We start from the raw sequence: 21,867 nt of genomic DNA on the forward strand, positions 1-21,867 counted from the left end.
ATCAGTCCTCAGCTAAAAGGAGGCAACCCTTTTCTGAGAATTTTAACACCAGAGTAAAAATTACTTTATCAATTCCTTCCTAATAAGACAAAAATTTGCTAGGATAGGTCTATGAGTGCAGAGAGCTGAGTGTGCTGGCTCCTGGATGTAAAAGAGTGGTCCCTAACTAAGACCAAGAGATCGGGGAAGTAAAGTCTCAGTTCATAAATTCTTCCTCGTTGACCATCTAGCCAAAGGTGAGCCCTAGAGGATGCTCAATGCCCTCCCACTGCTTTTAAACTCTATATCAGGTAGGACCTCTGGCATAGGAAATCAATGAGGATTTCCTTTGGGTTCATTCAGTGTTATACAGCTCAAAGACAGCTTGCAGATGCAGTTTGGCTCCCTATTTTTATAGATTAAAGAAGGAGACCAAGGGGAGAAGGATCCTCGGTCGCACAGCCAGTTTAGTGGCAGAATTGGAAGTAAAACCCTGGGCTCCACACAACTGATTCAATATTTCCCATTAACCACAGTTCCAATTCCTATTACCCATATCAGTTCATATCAGATGGGGGATTTTTATAGAGAGAAGGTCTAAGAGGACAAGGAGAGGCAGGTCTGGCCATGTGTGTATTTGGTAGTATTTACCAGTGCCTAAGAGAAAAATGTTTTATTCTCCCTTATTTCAAGGTAAAATAAGAAAATTATTTTCCCAAAAGGACTTGTTATTTGGGCAGTCAACCTGGAGTCTGCATATCGCAGAACTAATTGGGATATCTTTTAAAGGTCATTATTCAAGTGTGTGTTATCCCAAGGACAGCCCAGCAGTTCCCCAGCAATAATCAGAAGTGGTGTCTTCTTCCCATTCCAAGCATTTCTAAAATGCTCCTTGGCCATTCTTGCCCAGGCTAATCTTGTTTGTACTTGACAGAGTGTTAGATGCAGCCCTGCCAGTCCAGCCTCTCCAGCTGCCGAAAGTGGAGGGCAGTGCTTGGCTCTAGTTGACTAACACCATCAACACTTCATGAAGGAGCTGGCCATATGCAAAAGCTACAGGTAGGAGACAGGCTGGCTCTCAGGCATAAATCAGGCTGGATTTTCTAGTAACAATGTCTGGTATAGCTTCTAGAGAAAGAGCGCTACCAAAGAAAGTGAAGGTCACCATGGAAATGTATCATATAGAGGTTGCAGGACAAATTTTACCAGTGTCCATATAGTACTGTCGACATAAAAAGAAGCCCTGACCAGGGGCTACCTCCAAATAAACACACACACACAAGCAAACAAAAAGAAAAAATGTACCCATCTGATGAATGATTCTATTAGCCATTTACACCGTCCAAATGACATTCCTTGCTATGGTTCCCTGCTTTCCAAACGAGCATCTGACATAGATTTATGTCCCCAAGGGAGCACACTGGGTCAGAGACCTTAATTAGTCCATCAGATTAAGAGTTGTATTTCTCACTAAACCATTAGGGTTCTTATTTATTCACTGAATGCCTTCAAGTTTAAGCAAGAACAAGCAGAAATCAGCGACCAGTTCTTTGCATACTTGGATCTGAAAAAACTGAAAACCAGATGTAGAAAGTAGTGAATTCATCAGGTCTCTCCACCTGGAAGATTGGGTCTGGGCAGTGAATAGGCTACCTGCTCAGAGGTGGTTTTCATCATCACACCCCTTGCAGCTGTCACATCTGTCTGCTCAGCAGACGCTACATTGTTGATGAAGTGTGCCTGTGTATTTGTAGATGTTACAAAGAATAGCAACCTGAAGTATAAAAAGGCAGCCTGAAAAAAAAAAAAAAAGGACAATCTTGGAAAGCACCACTGAGTGAGTACCATGCACTTAAAATAAAAACAAACAAAAAATAGTACCTGTCTCCTTAGATCTCTTGTTTTCTTGGTCATCTTATCAATTGCAATGTTTAGAGGATCTCCTTTCTCCTTCCTTCCAGTCTATTAAGAAAAGAAAAATAATTTCTGATTTAGAAAATTCAACGTTAGTGACATTAAGGATTGAAAATTTTTAGAAACACAGTTGAGTTGTGGAATCTGAGCAGTGTTATAATAATTTTCAATATACAGCTAATAGATTTAGTCTCTCAACTTTGTTTTCTCTGAAATATGAATGAAAATCAATACATTCCCAGGATAGTTACACATATGTTAATATTCACCTCCATGCAAATCTATGTTTTCTTCCCTTCTCCAGATGGTTAGCGATTAAGTAAACACAACAAGGATGTTTTGTTTTTGCCTTAAAATACTAATATTTTGTGCTATTATGTAAGCACACTTCTTCTGACTAGAAGATAAGATTGAGATGTTAAAAACTAAAGTGGAGTGAACCAGAACATGAAACTAACAACACTGAGGACTGTGCAAAGATGAACACTCCGAAGGGCTAAATGAGTTGCTCAGAAAAGGGAGATGTTGCTTTTGGGAAGTCAAGTTAATCTCACAGAGAGGCGGGAAAATTTAGTTAGAGTTTAAATCCTGGGTAAGATTTAAATAGGAAAGAGGAACCCTGGCGGGTAGCTCAATTGGTTAGAGCATCGTCCAGAAACGCCAAGGTTTAGGGTCTGATCTCCTGTCATGGCACATATAAGAATCAACCAATGAATGCATAAATAAATGAAACAACAAATCAATGTTTCTCTTTCTCCCTTCCTCTCTCTCTCTAAAATCAATGAATTAATAATCATAATAATAAAAGTGTCATGATCAAAACGACCAAATGACCAGTCACCAGGAGGTGCATGGAGCACCTCTCGGCCATAATGACCTAGCAACAACCAGTCGCTATGACACCCACTGTGGCCAGGAACAGGCCTGATCAGGGGGTGGGGCCAGTGGCCAACCTCATGGCCCCTCCCCCCTGCCCCTGATCGGACTCTCCCACCCCGATCCAGAGCCAGGCCTGCCAGCCAAATGCCCCCTTCCTCCCCCCCACCACCAGCTGCGACCCCATCAGCCCGCCCCACCACCATAGGCCCGCAGCCCCTTCCCCTGGCCAGCCGGCCCATGATCGCAGACCCCCACCCAAATAGGGGGCGGGAGTCAGTCTGGGTTCCACCAGCAAGTCAGGTCTGGGTCTCATGCAATATCGTGCGCTGGGCCTCTAGTAATAATAATAAATAATAGGAAAGAGGGAGGCTATGGTAGCAAAGGAAAACATCAAGACAAGAAATAAGAAAGGTGGGTTCTAAGAGGATGGTGAGTGGGATGGGCAGCCTTTCTCCATGATGCGAAGGGATCAGTTTGACTAGTTGTTGAGACAAACTACTTTTATAAGAACTTCTTTACAGTGTCATTAGTGCCAACTATACTCTGATCTGTCAGCTCAGAGGATCTCTGGTGACATTAGCATCCCATGTCACTGTATTGTCAGGATTCTGTTGGTGTCATATTTGCAGTCCTGTTTTCTCCAGCTCCCAAGTCTTTGGCTGAAGACAATTTTTTAAATAATGTGGATAACTTGGGTGCAATATTTTTTTTCTTACTGTTTAGAGAGGCTGGGGAAATGGTAAAGCGAGGATTCAAACTTAGGAAATTTGGGCCACTTGTTGAAATCGTGAATTCCCTGGCTCTTTGTCAGCTCTATTTTTTTTAAATAACGTATATGTGCATATGTGCAGGAATGATGGTAGGAGTTCCCCAATGCTCAGATTTACACAGCAAATGGGGTCCAGCAAGGCACCCTGCTATACTTTCCTGTGCTCTGTGACATTTACATGTGGAAATAATTTTAAATTATCAGCTTAAACTGGACAGAAAGCCAATGACTGAGAAAGAGACAGAGAGAGAGAGAGAGAGAGAGAGAGAGAGAGAGAGAGAGAGAGAGAGAGAGAGAGAGGAGTCTTGCCTCCTAGTGTCAGCCTCCATTATTAGGCTCTGTGATCTTGGACTAACAATATGCCCATTTTTTATGTCTGAGTTTTCTCGTAAGTACTGTGGATAATGTAATATATGCCCTGTCTTCCTCACCAGGCTAGCAGGACAATCAATCATGTTGTCAATGTGCTGGAAACAACAAAAGGCATTAACAATATTCAGGGCAATTAGGAAAGTATTTCTGCAGTGGGGAAAAATGAAACAATTGATTTGGCAACGACATAGAAACTATTTTTGGATCACCTGGACTTCTGCTTTCTCCACTCAGGCAAACCATGTATGAAAACCTTGCCAGAAACCAGAATTTTAAAAGAAAACGTTATTTCTCTTCAAGGCAGAAATGATGGGGGCAGTTCGTTTTCAATAGACAACTAAATAGATACTTCTAAGAGTTTAAAGAAGGACAGAAACTCGGGTTGAATGTCTTGTACATGGGTTCTGGGACACAGTTGTTAAGGAACTGAGGATTTGATTATCTTTAGCAAATGCTGGTTCCAGGGAACCAAAAAGAAGCCTCACCCAGCTCTCCCTCCCTGGCCCTCCAAGCTCTGCAAACTCAAAACAGTTTAGCAAACTGAAGCGAGAGGTGACCTAAGTCTTCACTGTGACATGGTCACCTAATCATAAAACAACAGTTTGGTTTTCTGTCAGCCAGCCACCTACTCCCTGCCTTTGCTGAACAGAAGGAAATAAAACCAGCGGTAACCACTCTGCCAGGAACGACCTTGGTGACCTAGCGACTTCACTAGACTCCAGACTTATCATCAGTGGAATTGAGGGGCCAGGATGAGTTATGAAACAAAGAAATGTGGGGGCCTGAGAAACCATCAGGGACACACAACCACACTTCCCTTACTGCAGGGGCGCTCTCGGGGCACTGCCAGAGTGCTGGGAACTGGCAGGCAGTCGGGGTTTCTCATCTCTAAAACGTGGATCAATGCTTGCTTTGGGGATGATTGTGAACATTAAAAGAGCTAGGATCTGTCACCGTTAGCACAGTACCTAACTCTGGGAGAGTTAACTCGATATTAGTTTGCTCTCCTTCCCCGCCCCTTCATTCCACTCGAAGGCCCAGAGAGGTGAAGTCATTGATTCCGACCACCTCGCTAATGAGTGTCTGACCAGGGTCTCCAGACTCCTCCCAGTCCAGAGCTATTCCCATTCCATGTCTGAACCATCCTTCACCTCTAAAATTCTAGGGTTTTGTGATTTAATAGTGCCATGAATTTCTTTTCAAAGGCTATTAAAAAAAAAAAAAAAAAAAAGCCCAGCCATTGTGGCTCAGTGGTTAGGAATTCACCTGTGAACCAGGAGATCATAGTTCAATTCCTATTTAGGGCACATGCTGGGGTTGAAGGCTCCATTCCCAGTAGGAGGCGTGCAGGAGGCAGCCCATCAATGATTCGCTCCCATCATTGATGTTTCTATCTCTCTCTCCTCCCTTCCTCTCTGAAATCAATAAAAATATTTAAAATAATAATAATAATAAATAAAAACAATCTCAGTTTTAGGTATATTCCCTTTGTCACATTCTTTCCACAGACCTAGTGGCCTTTCTCGGACTTGCTCCCCTCTTGCCTTCTATATCTTTTCCTGCAGAGAATGAGTCTGCAATAGAGAATGCCATTTAATAAATATTGTTATTTTTTTTTAAAAAAAAAAGAAGAGCGAGAGCGAGAGCACTCCCTCACACTGCTTCAGGCGGCTTCCTAGTTGCCATCTGCTGTGCTGGGGAGGGGTGTGTTTATTAAACTGCATCTGTTTTAGCCTTTGAGCACTATTGTACGAAACACACTTTGGGTAGATCCACAGCTCGCGTTGATGTGAGGAATGAATTTCCTGATCTGGAGTTTTACAGGGGATCCTTCATTCTCCCATCCTCTTGCTCTACATTCAAGTCCAATCGTCAGAGTAATCAGATGCTATGCAGTAAACTTGCGTAGTTTCAGTTTAATCCTACATAAAAGGATTGAGGCCATGAATGGAAATAATAATTTTCACAATTAGTCTTCAGGAAAAAACACTCTCTTTTAGTTCAACACCTTTTTGTTTGTTTTTGGTTCAACACTTTTTTGTAATACTACCCTTTGCCTCTTTTTTTTTTTAATTAAATATTTAATGTTGAAAGTATTACATATGTCCCTTTTTCCCCCCATTATCCTCTTCGAGCTCGCCACGCCCCCACCCCAGGCATTCAACACCCTATTGTCTGTGTCCATGGGCAATGCATATATGCATGCAAGTTCTTTGGTTGATCTCTTCCCACACCCCCACCCTTCCTGCCTTCTCTCTGAGAGTCCAAAGTCCCTTTGCCTCTGTAAAATAAAAGCCCTCCTGCTTTGGATAAGGAGCTTCCTTTTCCTTATTTTTCTATATATTTTTTACTATATTAATATCCATCACCCCTTCTGAAATACTGAAAATGAAGGCTGAATATTGCACAATGGATACCAACTCCCTAATTTATAGAACAAAAGAGTAAGGACTATTAAACTTTAAATTTCTGAAATTGACTGAGTATTTCTTCAAAGGTCATTCCCCATCTCAGCTCCTCACCACCCTAAACACATAACTCATTACGAGTGGTCATTCACGGAGGCCCTGGGGATATACACCTAGCATCTCAGTGCTTCCATCAGATGCGAGGCTTCATGTTAGTTCCAGGGCACAATATCAACATATGTGAAAGGGCTGTAAGAAGGCAGGTGTCTCTCACTCTTCTCCTTTCTCCTCCAAGGTACCTGCAAACTTGACTGAATGTATGAGAAATCTTCAAAATATTGCATGGCTGGAACTAATGTATTGAAGCTGTAAAAGCTAATCAAATGCCCAGTCTTCAAACTGTTGTTATTTAAAAGGAGAAGTCAAAATCATCAGAACAGCAGTCCTAGCTGGTTTGGCTCAGTGGATAGAGCACTGGCCTATGGATGAAGGGTCCTGGGTTCGATTCCAGTCAGGTCAAGGACACATGCCCAGGTTGCAGGCTCAGTACCCCAATAGGGGACATGTAGGAGGCAGCTGATCAATGATTCTCTCTCATCATTGATGTTTCTAACTCTCCCCTCTCCCTTCCTCTCTGAAATCAAAAAATATATATATTTTAAAAAATAATCAGAATGGCAGAAAGTAATAATGTTCTATGCACTCTCTCGCTAACACATTTTCCTGTCGATCAAACCATTATTTAGACAACAGAAAGAAGGAGAAAAATCATCTATTGATCCAGCAGTCCCCCTATCACATTTGGGTGCATATAGAAACCATAGTCTTATTATATATAGCACCACTGTTTATAGAACCTTGAACATTTCATAATACCTTTATATTATGAGTAAATCACAGTCTGAGAATGTGGACCTTCCTAAATATTTCCTTTTCTCTAGCTGTGGACATTTCTCTTGGAAAAGAAATTGGCAATATCTCTTTAGAATGGATGAAGTTTAGCAGTGGCCACAAATCAAATCCATGATCAGGATACTTGGACCACCTCACAACCCAGCTTTTCTGGACCCTGGGATGAGGGGAAAATGTAGAAAGGGAAAAAATGATGACAAAGTGTCCAGGCAAAATATATACTGACACTTCTCTGCCAAAACTCGTCAATGCTGAAGGAAAGAATTATCAAAATATAGGAAAAAATAACAGGAAGAGGTTATTGGTGACAGTCCCAGACCCTACCTATCAGCATAGCAATGTCAGTACACTCACTGGGCCATGAGCAAAGGACTGACTCAGGGACTTCAGGTATGTCACTATGTGTTTTCCTTTTCCCAGAAATATGTGTTCTCTTAAGTAAATCCTCCAATTTTTCCTTCTTACTCAACCAAGGGTTTCTGGTTAAGGGATAAACTTATGATAACATCCAAACCAATGAGATTTGGCTATAGGTTTGTAGGTGAAATTATTGGAGAGGAGGCATAATTTCCCCCTACTGGGATTGATAAACTGGCAGTAGATAAACCTTGAGATACTTATGAAAATATATGCCATAAAAAGAAAAGCACTTTTCTTTTGGAGAGGGGCGGGGGGAGGAGTTAGGGAAGAGCAGAAGGGAAGTCAACTTTTGGAGTCAAATCAATTTGGTTCATATTTCCATTACATACTAACTTGTAAAATAAAGCTCCATGAGGATACAGTCTTTGTTTTGCTTATCTTTATAGAGACTGGAGCTGAGCCGGGCACATGATAGCATTCAATAAATTTTATTAAATCAATGAGTGAAACACACTGGCTCCTGAATCCAATTGAACCTAAAGTCACAAGTATCTATCAGTGGATTTTCTAGTGTCTTGAGTTAATATATTCCCTTATGTTTGTTCATGTTGGATTGCCTGACTAAATCAGAGACTTTAAATACTTGACTAACATACTCTGAAGGCAGCCTGGTAGAGAGAGAAAACCCCAGGAAGGTCCCCATGGACACAGCCCGAACATTCTCTGGGATCTCAGGCTTTTGTCTTACCCACAGGGGTTTCCCAGAACGAACTATTTATTACCCAAGCTCTAAATCCTAATATTTCTTCCCTACATCCTATTGGTCACTAGCCTTGAGCACGTTAATCAAATGGTCCCTAGGATGTATTCTATTTATGGATAGAAGGATGGATGGTCCTAGTAGGCACCTGGGTATAGGAAGTGGGGATGAAAGTAATTAATAATTTGGAAAATGTGTGATCCTAAAAATAAACTTCACCCACTTCACAATTTGCTGATCAAAGCCATAGGAAGTGGTTGGCACCTGTGCAGTGCTATAATTCTTGTTCCTTGATTTATTTTATCAACACAGGTGTAGTCCTCAGTGATTATCTGTCAGGCAGCCCTGTGTACACGATGGTTTTTATCAAAGTCCCGCTCTCACAGCTCCCAGCCTTGGGTGATTGCTAAAAGCCAGGGTTAATTAACCACACATTCCTTCAAAGTCTGCGGAAGACCATGAACTGAGCAAACTGCTAAAAAGGAAGTTACTTTATCTTTACAGTTGGGATGAAAGTAGGCAAGGTGAAGTGCAAATTTCCATTGATTTTCTACACACACACAAACATATATATACCCATACTGAATAAATTATTTAAATTTCAATTAATTTTTAACATCCACTCCATTTCTAAGTGCCTATTCCCCAAACCACTGAGTTACAGTTAAAGCTATCAGCACCTAGAACATCCCTAGAGTCTGGCATTTTTCACCATCTCAAAAAGAGATCAGTAACTGGGTCCGCATTGCTGAGAGTTCACAGAAATCAGAAAACTCTCAGGAAGAGGGTTGCCTTAGTTTATGGAAAGACGGTCTGTGTGGGGATCCCAAGTCTTGGCCTTCTACCCATATGTCAGGGGCCTGCCCTCCTAGTTCACAATGACCCTTCCTCCTCTGAGCTTCTAAAGCTATTGATATAATTTATTTGGTGTTTTATAAGCAATCTCCACTCAGCTAACAATTATATCATGCAAATCTCTTGCATTGCTAATTGGATTTCAGATGTCACACTATAAAGCTAAAATCTTATATAATAAGGAGGTAATATGCAAATTGACCTTCCAACACACAAGATGGCCACCCCCATGTGGACACAAGATGGCCACCACAAGATGGCCAGCAGGGGAGATAAGGCTTGCAGGGGAGGGCAGTTGGGGGGGACCAGGCCTGCAGGGGAGGCAGTTGGGGGGAACCAAGCCTGCAGGGGAGGGCAGTTGGGGGTGACCAGGATGGCAGGGGAGGGCAGTTAGGGGTGACTGGGCCTGCAGTGGAGGACAGTTAGGGCTGACCAGGTCAGCAGGGGAGGGCAGTTAGGGGTGACAAGGCTGGCAGGGGAGGGCAGTTAGAGGCAATTGGGACATCAGGGGAGCAGTTAGGCGTCGATCAGGCTGACAGGGAAGTGGTTAGGGCAGGGGTGGGCAAACTTTTTGACTCGAGGGCCACAATGGGTTCTTAAACTGGACTGGAGGGCTGGAACAAAAGCATGGATGGAGTGTTTGTGTGAACTAATATAAATTCAAAGTAAACATCATTACATAAAAGGGTACGGTCTTTTTTTTTTTTATTTCAATAGTTTTATTCATTTCAAACATTTTAACAAGAAGAATGTAAACACTAATTATTATAATTTGAAACTTCAAAAAATGGAGGAATCATAGCACAATAACATACCTTATATTGAAGATGGCAAAGGCAAAATAAAATTGCCTAACAAAGGAAAGGTACAAAAGCCTTTCAAATTAAACTTAAATATAATAAAATAATTTAAAACTAAAACAAATAGAAAAGAACAAAATGTGTAAACAGTAAATTAAACATTTTCTTTAGTGCAACTTCCAAATTATGCCCGGGACGTAGATGTAGATGGCAATGTAGACTGGGTTGAAAGGTTTTCGGTCTTTAAAACCTCAACTTCAGTGGGAACAGTGTTGTTGGTCTCCTTTTTAGCTAATGCTCTGATACTGTGCTCTCCAAGGGCATGTCTCCCTACATCACCATGATAACGTGTCTACGCATTCCCAGGGTGATGTCGGGGGACGCGTCCACAGGCATTACAAGGAGCCTCTGGAAGATTGAGAGGTTGTTCCTTCTACTGAATGGGCGGATTTATATCACTCAGAAGAAGGAGCTGCTGCCGTGTTTCCCGACATTGCATGTTAACACTGCTGCTGGTGAAGGAGCGGAGGGGAGAGCAAGAGAACCCTCTGCTCTTTCAGCTCCACGGGCTGGATAGAACAGCCGAACGGGCCGGATCCGGCCCGCGGGCCATAGTTTGCCCAGGGCTGGGTTAGGGGGTGATCAGGCTAGCAGGCAGAAGCAGTTAGGGGCAATCAGGCAGGCAGGCCGGCGAGCGGTTGGGAGCCAGCAGTCCTGGATTGTGAGAGGGATGCCCCAGATTGGAGAGGGTGCAGGCTCGGCTGAGGGATACACCTCCTGCCCCATGCACGAATTTCATGCACTGGGCCTCTAGTACAAATATATAAGATGCATCATTATGATCCTGTACTGTTGAGAAATTTATCATGACTCTATGTCCCTCCTTCCCTATTAGAAGTACAGGAGCTTCAGGACAGTGTGTTAGTCAGCTTGGGTTGTCTTAACAAAATACCATAGATTGGGTGGCTTAAACAACAGATATTTATTTTCTCACAATTCTGGAGGTTGGAAGTCTAAGATCAAGGTCCAGCAGTTTGGGTTTGTGGTGAGAGCTCTCTTCCTGGCTCAGAGACAGCTGCTTTCACTCTATGCCCTCACATAGTGGAAAGAGAGCAAGCAAGCTCTCTGGTGTTTCTTCATTCAAGGGCATGGAGCCTATTGTAAAATCCCCATTCTAATAGCTCATTTAAGCCTAATTATCTCACAAAGGCCCCCCTCTCCAAATACCATCACAGGGAAGGGGAGTGTAAGGATTCAATATATAAATTCTGGAGGGACATATCAGTCCACAGCAGATAGGAAGTTGTCAGCCAACTATATATTTTCTTTTATTTTTTTAAAGGCGATTTCAGAAAGGGAGAAAGAGATAGAAATATCGCTGATGAGAGAGAATCATTGATCAGCTGCCTCCTGCACAGCCCCTACTAGGGAACTGAACCTGAAACCCCAGCATGTGCCTTGACTAGGAATTGAACAGTGACCTCCTGTTCATAGGCTGACACTCAACCACTGAGCCACGCCAGCCAGGCTTTTTTTTTTTTTTTTTTTTTTTTTTTTTTTGTAAAGGATTATAAATTGATTAGGTCATCTGGAAAACCAGATGGGCTGAGCCCCAAAATAGCGCCAGCCCAACTATATATTTTCTTAAAATTGAAGTTTCTTGCATGGTTTCTTGCAATGAATTGGTACTAAGCAAACTAGAACTATGTATAGATATGTTGTGCATAAAAGTATGTATTGTATATGAATGAATGGTGCAATTTGTATTCTGGTTGTTTGCCAGATGTCATGATATGGATCTTTGTGGGGCGGCTACTTGTATAGAGGTGGAGTTGAAGGGTCATTGTATCATTGCCAATGGTAGAGTAAAACTGTTGCCTACCTTCTTTCTACCTTATTCCCATCCTTCCCTGTTCAAAATATCTCCTAAGCCAGAAAAAGATGTAAATCAAAGCTTCTGATTGCCTGTAGAGGAAGCATGTCAAACTTGCGGCCAGCGGGCCGGATGGCATGCAGCTCACTGGCCGCGAGTTTGACAAGCTTGCTGTAGAGGACTAAAATGTATACACACTTGGGAGAAGAAATATAAAATTAGTAAATGACTTTATCAAATCCTTCTCTCAAAATAGTGAGAGGTGGGAGTAGATAAGCCTGAGGACTCTAGCCATTAAAAGGGAATGAGTTTAGTGAAATAGAACTTCTAATATATGGGCAGAACCCTGTCTGGGGCAAAGAGGCAGGCCAGCCCAGTCAGCATGGCTCAGTGGTTGAGCTTGATCTATGAACCAGGTCACGGTTCAATTCCCTGTCAGGGCACACGCCCGAGCTTGATACCCAGTGTAGGGAGTGCAGGAGGCAGCCAATCAATTATTCTTTCTCATCATTGATGCTTCTATCTCTCTCTCCCTTCCTCTTGGAAATCTATAAAAAAATTTTTAAAACGAGGGGAAAAAAGAGGCATGCCATCCTGGGAATACCTTAGGGCCTTTCTGGTCACCACCCATACAGCAAAGGAAAATGAAGACATTTCTGGGTGACAATGGGAAGAGGAAATAGACAGTTTAGGAGTACCAGGAACTTCCTGCATGTTGGGGGACCCCTAAAAAGAATTCCTTGTATTTTTCAGAACCAAGGCTTTTCTTCCTGCCCAAATCAGCTGGACCCCTCTTGGTCTCTGCCACACCTCTGAGGATCACCTCCCCCTGCCTTCCCAGCATCACCATCGCCAATCTGCACCTTGGCACCTTATCCCTCCTCTCCTGCTCCCCTCTAAAGACCAGCACTGTCTGGAGAGCAACTACCCAGGTCCTGGTCCCACTCAGTCTCATCACTGGGAGGAAAGGAAGAGAAAATGATCTTTTGTTTTTAATTAGCTGGACAGTCAAAATAACGAAATAAATATTTTAACTATTTGCGAACTAGCAAGCCCCAATCTAGAGTTGCTGATTTCTTTCTCAGCACCTTTGTGTTGTCTTTTATTTTCCAGAATGGAGCTTCCCAGGAGGCCACCACCACCTGACCAGGAGGAGGCAGGCCCTCCTTGGGTTCAGGTGAGTCGGGGCTCCACCCCCTCAAAGCCCTTCATACTGAGAATGCTTGGCCACCAACTCTTGGGCATTTGCTCACACTTGGCTCCAGTGAAAACTTTATGAGGCAAGTAGCATTTTTGTAGCACGGCAGTTAAAAACTAAACTAAGTAGAAAGCAGGCCGAAACCCCGGAACACATGTCTCACATCGTCCCAAATAGTCCTCACTATGTGACTCCCATAAACACCATCTGCTGTGTTAATTTGTAAAGAATTACAAGGTTCTTAAAATTATACTTTGCTCTCTGTAGCGTACACTGTGTCTGTGAAGGGGGGAGAGTTGAGAATGTGCATCACGTCCAGCCAGACACGGAAATATTTTTCCTGCCTGTGCTGGGCTGCTCCTGCAAGTTTGCTAGGTCTGCATGGAATTTTAAAAAGTGCACCATTGCCTGGCTGGCGTGGTTCAGTGATTGAGCATTGACCTAGGAACCAGGAGATCACGGTTCCCAGTCAAGGCACATGCCTGGGTTGTGGGCTCCATCCCCAGTGTGGGGCATGCAGGAGGTGACCGGTTGATGATTCCCTCTTATCATTGATGTTTCTATCTCTCTCCCCTCCCTTCCTCTCTGAAATCAATAAAAAATATATTTAAAAATATAAAATAAAATAAAAATTGCACCATGTTCTCTACAGACCACCTGCAGGAAACAAATTCCCAATAAAATGCATAGATTATAATGCTAGCATTTTATATATCTTCAAGTTGGGTGCACATCTCCCACGTCACTGGATCCTCATGATGATGCAAGTCCTCGGCTATAAGTCAAAGAGGGTGAGTAGCTAACATTGGGAGAATGTTTTAGGTGTGACTTAATTCTCCATTGTGGGCTCTTCAGAGCCCTTGGGTGTGTTGGGTGTATAGCTGGGAGTGTATCTCAATTGCTCATCCCTGTCTATTCACAAAGCCAGAAAGCAGCATCTTGTTCTCAAAGACACATCTCTGTAGTGACAGGATGCCAATGTCAACTTTTAGGTGAATTGAATGCCTAGCAGGTTGCTGGTTAAATGGTGATAAATGGTGGCTAGAAATGAGGAGGTAGATAGGAGAGTCTGAGGTCAGTAATCCTGAACTAGAACCTCTCAACGTGAGACAGTTATTACATATGCAGCTTCCTGGTCCCCCTCCACTCAGAGATTCCATTCAGTGGCTCTGGAGTAGGCTGGAAATCTTCATTAATATATATATATATATATATATATATATATATATATATATATATATATATATATATTGCCCTAGCTGGCTTTGGCCTGCAGACTGAAGGGTCCTGGGTTCGATTCTGGTCAAGGGCACATGCCCGAGTAGTGGGCTTGACTCCCAGTAGGGGCCATGCAGAAGGCAGCCAATCAATGATTCTCTCTCATCATTGATGTTTCTATCTCTCCCTCTCCTTTCCTTTCTGAAATTAATAAAAATCTATTTTAAAAAAATATTGAATTTATTGGGGTGATACTGGCTAATAAAATTATATAGGTTTCAGGTATACAAGTCTTTTTTTTTTAATCTTTATTGTTGAAAGTATTACAGATGTTCCCTCCTCCCCCCTCCATTGACCCCTTCTAGCCCACCCCCAGGGGTACAGTTCTATAATACATCATCTGTAGATTGTATTGTGTGCTCATCACCCCAAATCAAGTTTCCTTCCATCACCATTCATTTCCCCTTTACCCTCTTCTGCCTCCCTCACTCCCTTTTCCCTCTGATAATCACGATACTTATTATGGTGATTAAAAATCTTCATTTTTTAATAATCATTTTCAAGTTGTGAAAATACAGGGGCAGTTCAGTGGGTCCCAACCTGACTAATCATTTGATTTATCGAAGTCTTTCCAACTATGGCCCAGGGGTCTGCATTTTTAGATTTCCATTAAATTCGATTATTAGCCTGGTTTGAGAACAATGAATTTTGCAAGGATTTCCTGGTAGTTAGCTTAAAATAGGATCAAACATCCACAATTCAGGCAGTTCTGCTTAATTCCGATGAATTAGTCACTCTATCTCAAAAACAAAGTTTCTGAACCAAACCACTTAATTAGTAGAGAAAAGTAGCACTGCCTCAGAAACCAACGCAATAGGGAACAGGAACAGCCACTGCATCGTTTCATAGAAAGGCCCCGCACAAAGAAAAAGAAAGTTTCAACGGTTTCCCAGGGTTCTCGCCTATCATTGTCACATTAATATAAAGGCATCAAAATAAGGTCAGCCAGATGTGATGGATATAGAAATAAAGTAGATTCTTGTTCTTCCTAAACCATGGAGAACGTAAGACCTTTTGAGTGAATTAAGATTTGGCAAGATCTCCCCCACCACACACACAAAGAACAAGGATCCTGATCAGGCAGAATTTCAGAGCTGCTGGTAAACTCTGCCAATTTCCCAATATTTTCTGAAAATGTACTCCCAAATTCCCCTTCCTATTGTTCCAACCTCTCTGCTCCCTTGTAATTAAGTTCCAGGCCTCAGTGAAGAGTTTCTGAGCTCCCCATAATAATCTCCTTTATGCCTTCCTCTCCTGAAACATCTCTACTGCCCAGATCAAGCCCCACCTCTTCCTGACCCCCCAGTCCACACAGAATTCTCCCTTTTCTCAACGGCTATAGCAAGTAGCATCGTCTTCTGTGTCAGGCCACAGCATCACCCCGATCCAAACCTCTGCACAGCCTTCTTTGGGCAAGCTGACACAAGTCTCATCCCACATCCCTCAGAGGAAGGCATGTGGCTGCCTGTAGCTGCCCCCTGACTTCCATGCTCTGACGAAAAAGGCAGGAGTAGGGCTATAGGTTGTTGCCTGAATTTTCTCTGTTCACTTAGAGTAAATTGAACTGAATGAACCAATGTTGATTCAATTTTTTTAATCAACCTATGAAAAACTGGATTTTTTAAACTGATTGTAAAAAACACAAAACAACAAAAAATGATTGGCACAGGTTAGCAGTAACCCCCAAATTGTTTAGTGATGCGTCTGTCAAATGCATATATAACACAGTTGAGCTAAATAAACATGTTGTACTCATGTTTTGCATTTGAATGGAGGTGTATGTGATTCTGTGTGTGTGTGAGTGTGTACTGCAAATATAAATACCATTATATTTAACTGTGTGGGTACTCTCTGCACTAGTAGAAGGTAAGCTTTGTGAGAGAAGACCAGATCTCCCTGTATCAGGTACAATGCCCCTGAAAGGAGTTTCCTTTGTACACAATAAAGCCTTGTGGTTAGCGATGGGATAACTGTCACTCCCAGAGGATAGTGGGAGTCAAAGAATGTTACTGCCAAGCTTCCTTGGATGAGTGGACCATAGAACACTGAAGGCAATGAATCTTCAAATCTAAGTCCTTCCAGAATCCAGTACTTGTCTGTTTATGTGCATCCATAACTATTGATTTGGCCATGTGCAGCCAAGGAAATGCACAGTGCCAGCTCCCAGGGGCACCTTAGTCTCCCAAGGACCTGTGACACTAAGACTTAAGGAGGGAGGAGGAGAGGATTGCTTTGATAAAGAAATCAGTGTTATCTTACTCTTATGTGAAATGCAAATGCAAATGTAATCAATAGGCCACAACCCACCCCCATCTTTCTTTATGCCCTCTCCCAAGTCCTCCCTTCCTTCAAAGAATTTATGACATCATCTACACAAACAGTATTAAGTTAATCTTGACTTGATACTTTCTAGCTGTGTAACACTTGCCAATTCACCTAAACTCACTAAGTCGCAGTCCTCACATATAAAATAGTGAAAATAATGCCTAACTCAAGATTGTGGTGAGATAATGTGTGCCAAATGTCTATCTACGAGTCTAGCATGCAAATGGTATCCAATAAACAGAATTCTTACACTTATTTTCTTTTTTTGTTAATCCTCACCTGAGGATATTTTTTTCCATTGCTTTTCAAGGAGAAAGTGGAAGTGGGAGAGGGGGAGGAGAGGGAGGGAAAGAGAGAGAGAAGGAAACATCATGGATGTGAGACACATTGATTGGTTGTCTCTTCAATATGTCCCAGTTGTGGACAGGGAGTGACCCCAAACCTCTTGGGTGTGTGGGCCAATGCTCTAACCACTGAGAACATCAGCCAGGGCTTACCCTGATTTTTTTTCTCTCTCGACAGTAAACTTCTTCAGGAGAGGCACAGTGCCCAGCATCTGAACCATGAATGATGTTAGATGGGGTGATTGAATGTCTAAGGAGAATATATTATTTTATAGGCTGAATCTGAGTTTTCCAAGATTTGCCATTTGAAAATCTTTTAATATCTGAGTGGCATTTAGCATTCATGAAATTTTCATCAGTTTAAAGTCCATTTATGACACAATTCAAATGTAAGGCAAATCAAAAAGGGAAACCAGACATGGACCCTGACACTGCACCAATAAAGTGGTGAAGAATTCAAACTCTGGCCACCGAGGTTTCTTATGCAAGTAGGGAACGGGAGCAAATGCTGGGCACGCCTTCCTCCTTCTCACCCCCAGGCAGGGGTCTAAAATCAGTAGTGAATGCACTTCTCTGATGATTCTAATCAAACTGAGCACCTATAACTAATTGCCGGGAAGAGGGGGATCCCCCAAGTAGCACGAGTGGGTTCTATTTCAGTCTCCCTTCGTTGGCATGTAAAGGAAGGAATGGACTTGCTGAATGGGCAAGCCAGATGCCACCAGCCTGTGTGTCTACCCCACGCTGATGGGGAGCCAGTAAGGTAGCTGCTCAGGCTTACACACACCTCCGTACCTGAAGGCCTCCAGAGACACACCACTTCTCTAAGTATGCCTTCCATGCACAGGCAAAGTCTAGAAATCAGCATTAGTGAATTCTTTTTAATCTATACTAACAAAAGGGTAATATGCTAATTAGACCAGGAGACCTACTGGGAGACCTTCTGGACTTCCTTCCGGACAAAGCCATAATAGCGGGGCTGAGGCAGAGGCGGTTAGGGGCAATCAGGACGGTGGGGGGGGGGGGGGGGTGGGGATTGGGGGTGAGCAGGCCATCAGGGGGGGTCAGTTGGAAGTGATCAGGCAGTGGGGGGGCAGTTAGGGGTGATCAGGCTGGAAGGGGGTGCATTTGGGGGCAATCAGGCCGGCAGGCAGAGTGGTTAGGGGCGATCAGGCAGGCAAGCAGGTGAGCGGTTAGGAGCCAGCAGTCCTGGATTGCTAGAAGGATGTATGACTGCTGGTTTAGGCCTGATCGCTGTGGATCAGGCCTAATCCAGCAGTCGGACATCCCTCGAGGGGGTCCCAGATTGGAGAGGGTTCAGGCCGGGCTGAGGGACACCACCACCCCCATGCACGAATTTCATGCACCAGGCCTCTAGTTCACTTATAATGACTTTAGAAGGTCCCTGTTAAAATACTAATACAATAGAGAAAGACCTTAAGTAGGTAATTTGCTTAGTGGTGTTTCATCTGCCTTTCCTATTAGACTGTAAACTTCATGGTATTAGTCATCAGTGTGTGTGGTTCACTAAATCCAGTAGCTGGCAAGTAGGTTCTCAGTGAAGCAGTGACACAAAATTGTTGTCATTTGGGGAAATAGAAAGTTGATCTCTAGACAGAGCAGAAAAGTAGGAGAGGAAACCTCCATGTAGGGGTTGGGTGTGTACTTGAGACTCAGCAGCAGAAACCCACATGTTGACTACAGGGAGTGACAAAATCCATGTGAGGCTAGGTCAAGGCTAAACTTTTGGTCCTGATTCATTCACTCCACCAATTAATATTGAGAGTCACGTGAGGACCACAGTGCTAGGTGCTAGGGACACAGGAAACAGTCACAGGGATAGGGGGACTTATAATCTGATAGATAGACCACCTGATAATTAATCTGAAAAAATAATAAAATTATTTTAAATCGTAGAACACATATACTTATGGGAGTAGGGGGTAAGTTTTTCTTAAGTTTCCTTTTCAAGGTCTGTGCCAAGCGATTGATGAGGAGGCTCAGCTGTGAATCCAGCAAGCAGAACGGATAAGCAGGGTCAGACCCACCCACCAGGAGTCAAAACATCATCCTACCGCCTGATGACTAAGGACAATAGCTGAGGTCTGCGGACCGCCAGGGCTGCACATGGCTGCATTCCGTTCCAGCCTCACCTCAGCCCATTCCCCTTTATAATCCTGTCCCCTGCATTTTGCTGGAAGACAGGATTTGAATGCTTGTAAGCACCTTATCTTCTTGGTTGGCTGGCCTTCTCAATAAATGCCTTATGTGATTCAACCCTGCCTTCATTACTGGACACAGTGACAGACAGCCTGAGCCCACCCTGGAGTTTCTTGGTAACAACAGTCACTACCTGCATAGAGTTTAGTCTAAAGCATGGCTTCCTCCCCTAAGCCATATCAACTATTGATATGTTGGACCAAATGATTCTTTGGAGGGCTGCTCTATGCATTCTGGGACATTCAGCAGCGTCCCTGGCCTCTACCAACTAGATGTCAGTAGCACCCCTTCCCTCAGTCAGGACAACCAGAAATATCTCTAGACATTGCTAAATGTACCTTGGGGACAGGGGCAAAATTGCCTCCACTTGAGAACCATTTGCCTGATGAATGAGAAAGATAATTTAAAAAGCAATTATAATGCAGTAAGATAAGCGCTGTGACATAGACAGAGTGCACAAGAAGAGAAGTAAGTAAACTTAGGGGTGGTGGTTAAAACAAAACAAAAAAAATCCACCTCAACAAAGAGATAAAATAAGGACACACAATAGCTACTTAATTGGTGTCTACTATATTTTAAACACTAGACTTTGATTGCTTATTTAATCCTTACAAAAGCACTATACACTTCACAGGTGTGTATCAAGACAAGTAAGCTTGTTCCCTATTCAGTGAGTTGTGGACGAAAGGAGCCACATGCTAACCTGACAAGCTCAGGAAAGGCCTGCATGGTGGTCTTGCAAACTTAGAGACCTAAAACAACCACAAAGGATGGTCTGAAATTACACTTTAACTAAAAGCAGTTGTGGTGGGTAGTTACGTCCTAGGCAGGTATCTTCACTGACAAGGTCAGCCTTTACCTTAACTGAGCCTATCTGGCTTTTTTCATCTATGATAACATATTCTTGAAATGTCTGGGTAACTTGTAACTTCCCTTTTTCTGGAGCCCTTGGGGCACAACTTAATGTGCCTGGGCACCAGGACAAATACCACAAATCCCTTGTTATTGTTATCATGTTAACTGTTGACTGTTAACTATCCTGCACCCACCTAAGTATGTGTCTATCATTTTACTTTTTATCCAATCCCAGGGGTCCCCCCTCTCTAATCTATTACCAATGGATTTCATGTAACCCACCCACATCCCCTCCTTTGATTGCAATTAGAAAAATAGATGAAAAGAAGCCATTCTCTGGAGCATTATCCCAATCCATTGAGATACTTCTTCCCAGCAATTGTCCACAGTTTGGCTCAAATAGACTTACAAATATTCTTTACAGGTTTGAATGTTTTTACATTAACAGAGGTATGGATCTAGGATCTAACCTGGGTTCTAAACTTAAGTCTGGCTAATTCTTTAGGAATGAAAAAAATTTTTAGAGAGAGAAACTTTTGCTACAGGAGGGCCAAAGCAGCTCACAGATTTAAAAACAAACAAACAGAACCTTCTCTAAATATGGGGCTTACATAGGAGGTTGAGACACGGGAAATGTGTCATTGAAAGAATTTAAATTGGAAATTGGCTTAAAGCAATGAGCAGAGGTTCTACTGGAAAGGTCTGAGGTCCCATAGCATCGTCCGATATTCATGAGTCCATGGATTGGCCTGGTCTTCAGAGTTCCCAAACACCTACCTGCCAACTAATTGCCATCCACAGAACCAATCCTCACATCTGTATGATTTTGCTTCATAGGTGGCATGAAGATACCTTCCAATTTGCTTCCATTGTCACAGCATAATTAATCAAACTGCCTCTCTTCACTCTTAAAAGTGCCCCAATTTGGATGACACATTTTATGATCACCTTATTATTCGTCTAATTAAGTTTCAAGCTGAAGAATTATTAGGCCAGCTATTTTATGTCATCAGAATTGCTGGTGAGAACCCAACCCATTACTTGATTGATATCTTTAATAAAACATATATTAATTCGTTCACCTTCCTAAAATCTTCTAATGCCAACCTAACATTTGCAAGATCATGTCTAAGAAGGTCCTAGTCAATTTGACCTCAATTTATCTCCTATTCCCCAACACAACCTTACCATGTGTTAGTCACTACTTCTCCACAGACTAAACCCTCATGTCTCTGGACTCATTAGCAATGTCTATAATTCCCTCCAACATTTTGTTCAATGACATTGACCACTGTGTTAGACCCTATAATTTTATACCTACCTCATGGAGATCTTATTAAAATGTCATCTCCTCTTTAAAGAAACCCTGGTTTCCTCAGACACTATTTGTTCCTTCCTGTGTGTGCTTGCACCACACTTTGTCCATCCTTCTATTATGGTTTTTCTCATCCAATCATGGCAGGTTCATGTGTCTGTGCTGTGCACATTCCTAGAATGTCATTGTTATCTTTGTTTCATTAATGCCTTATTCTACCTGCTTTTCAATTGGCATTTGATACATATTTGCTGATTAATGACCACTGGTGACTGCTAAATCAGAATTGGCCACATTTGGGACAATCACTAGCAATCCTATCTAATAAAGAGGGGATATGCAAATTGACTGTCACACCGTGACAAAGATGGTGGCACCCATAGCCACAAGATGGTGGCACCCAGTCCCCTCAGCCCCACCGGAGTCCCACAGTCCATTCAGCCTAGCCGGG

At 42.7% G+C, this 21,867-nt stretch overlaps 1 protein-coding gene across 4 annotated transcripts in view; it reads right to left on the minus strand.

Annotated features, from left to right (window-relative positions):
• CTNNA2 (catenin alpha 2) overlaps positions 1–21,867 on the minus strand; it is a 1,121,468-nt gene that overhangs the window by 267,185 nt on the left and 832,416 nt on the right. For all 4 annotated transcript variants that reach the window (XM_080682951.1, XM_080682952.1, XM_080682954.1 and 1 more), the window contains exon 8: positions 1,861–1,941. In XM_080682951.1, the coding sequence (XP_080539077.1) occupies positions 1,861–1,941 (81 nt within the window). The remainder of the gene's footprint in view (positions 1–1,860; positions 1,942–21,867) is intronic.

The sequence above is a fragment of the Plecotus auritus genome (assembly GCF_963455305.1).
Source record: "Plecotus auritus genome assembly, chromosome: 8".
Classification (NCBI taxonomy): Eukaryota; Metazoa; Chordata; class Mammalia; order Chiroptera; family Vespertilionidae; genus Plecotus; species Plecotus auritus.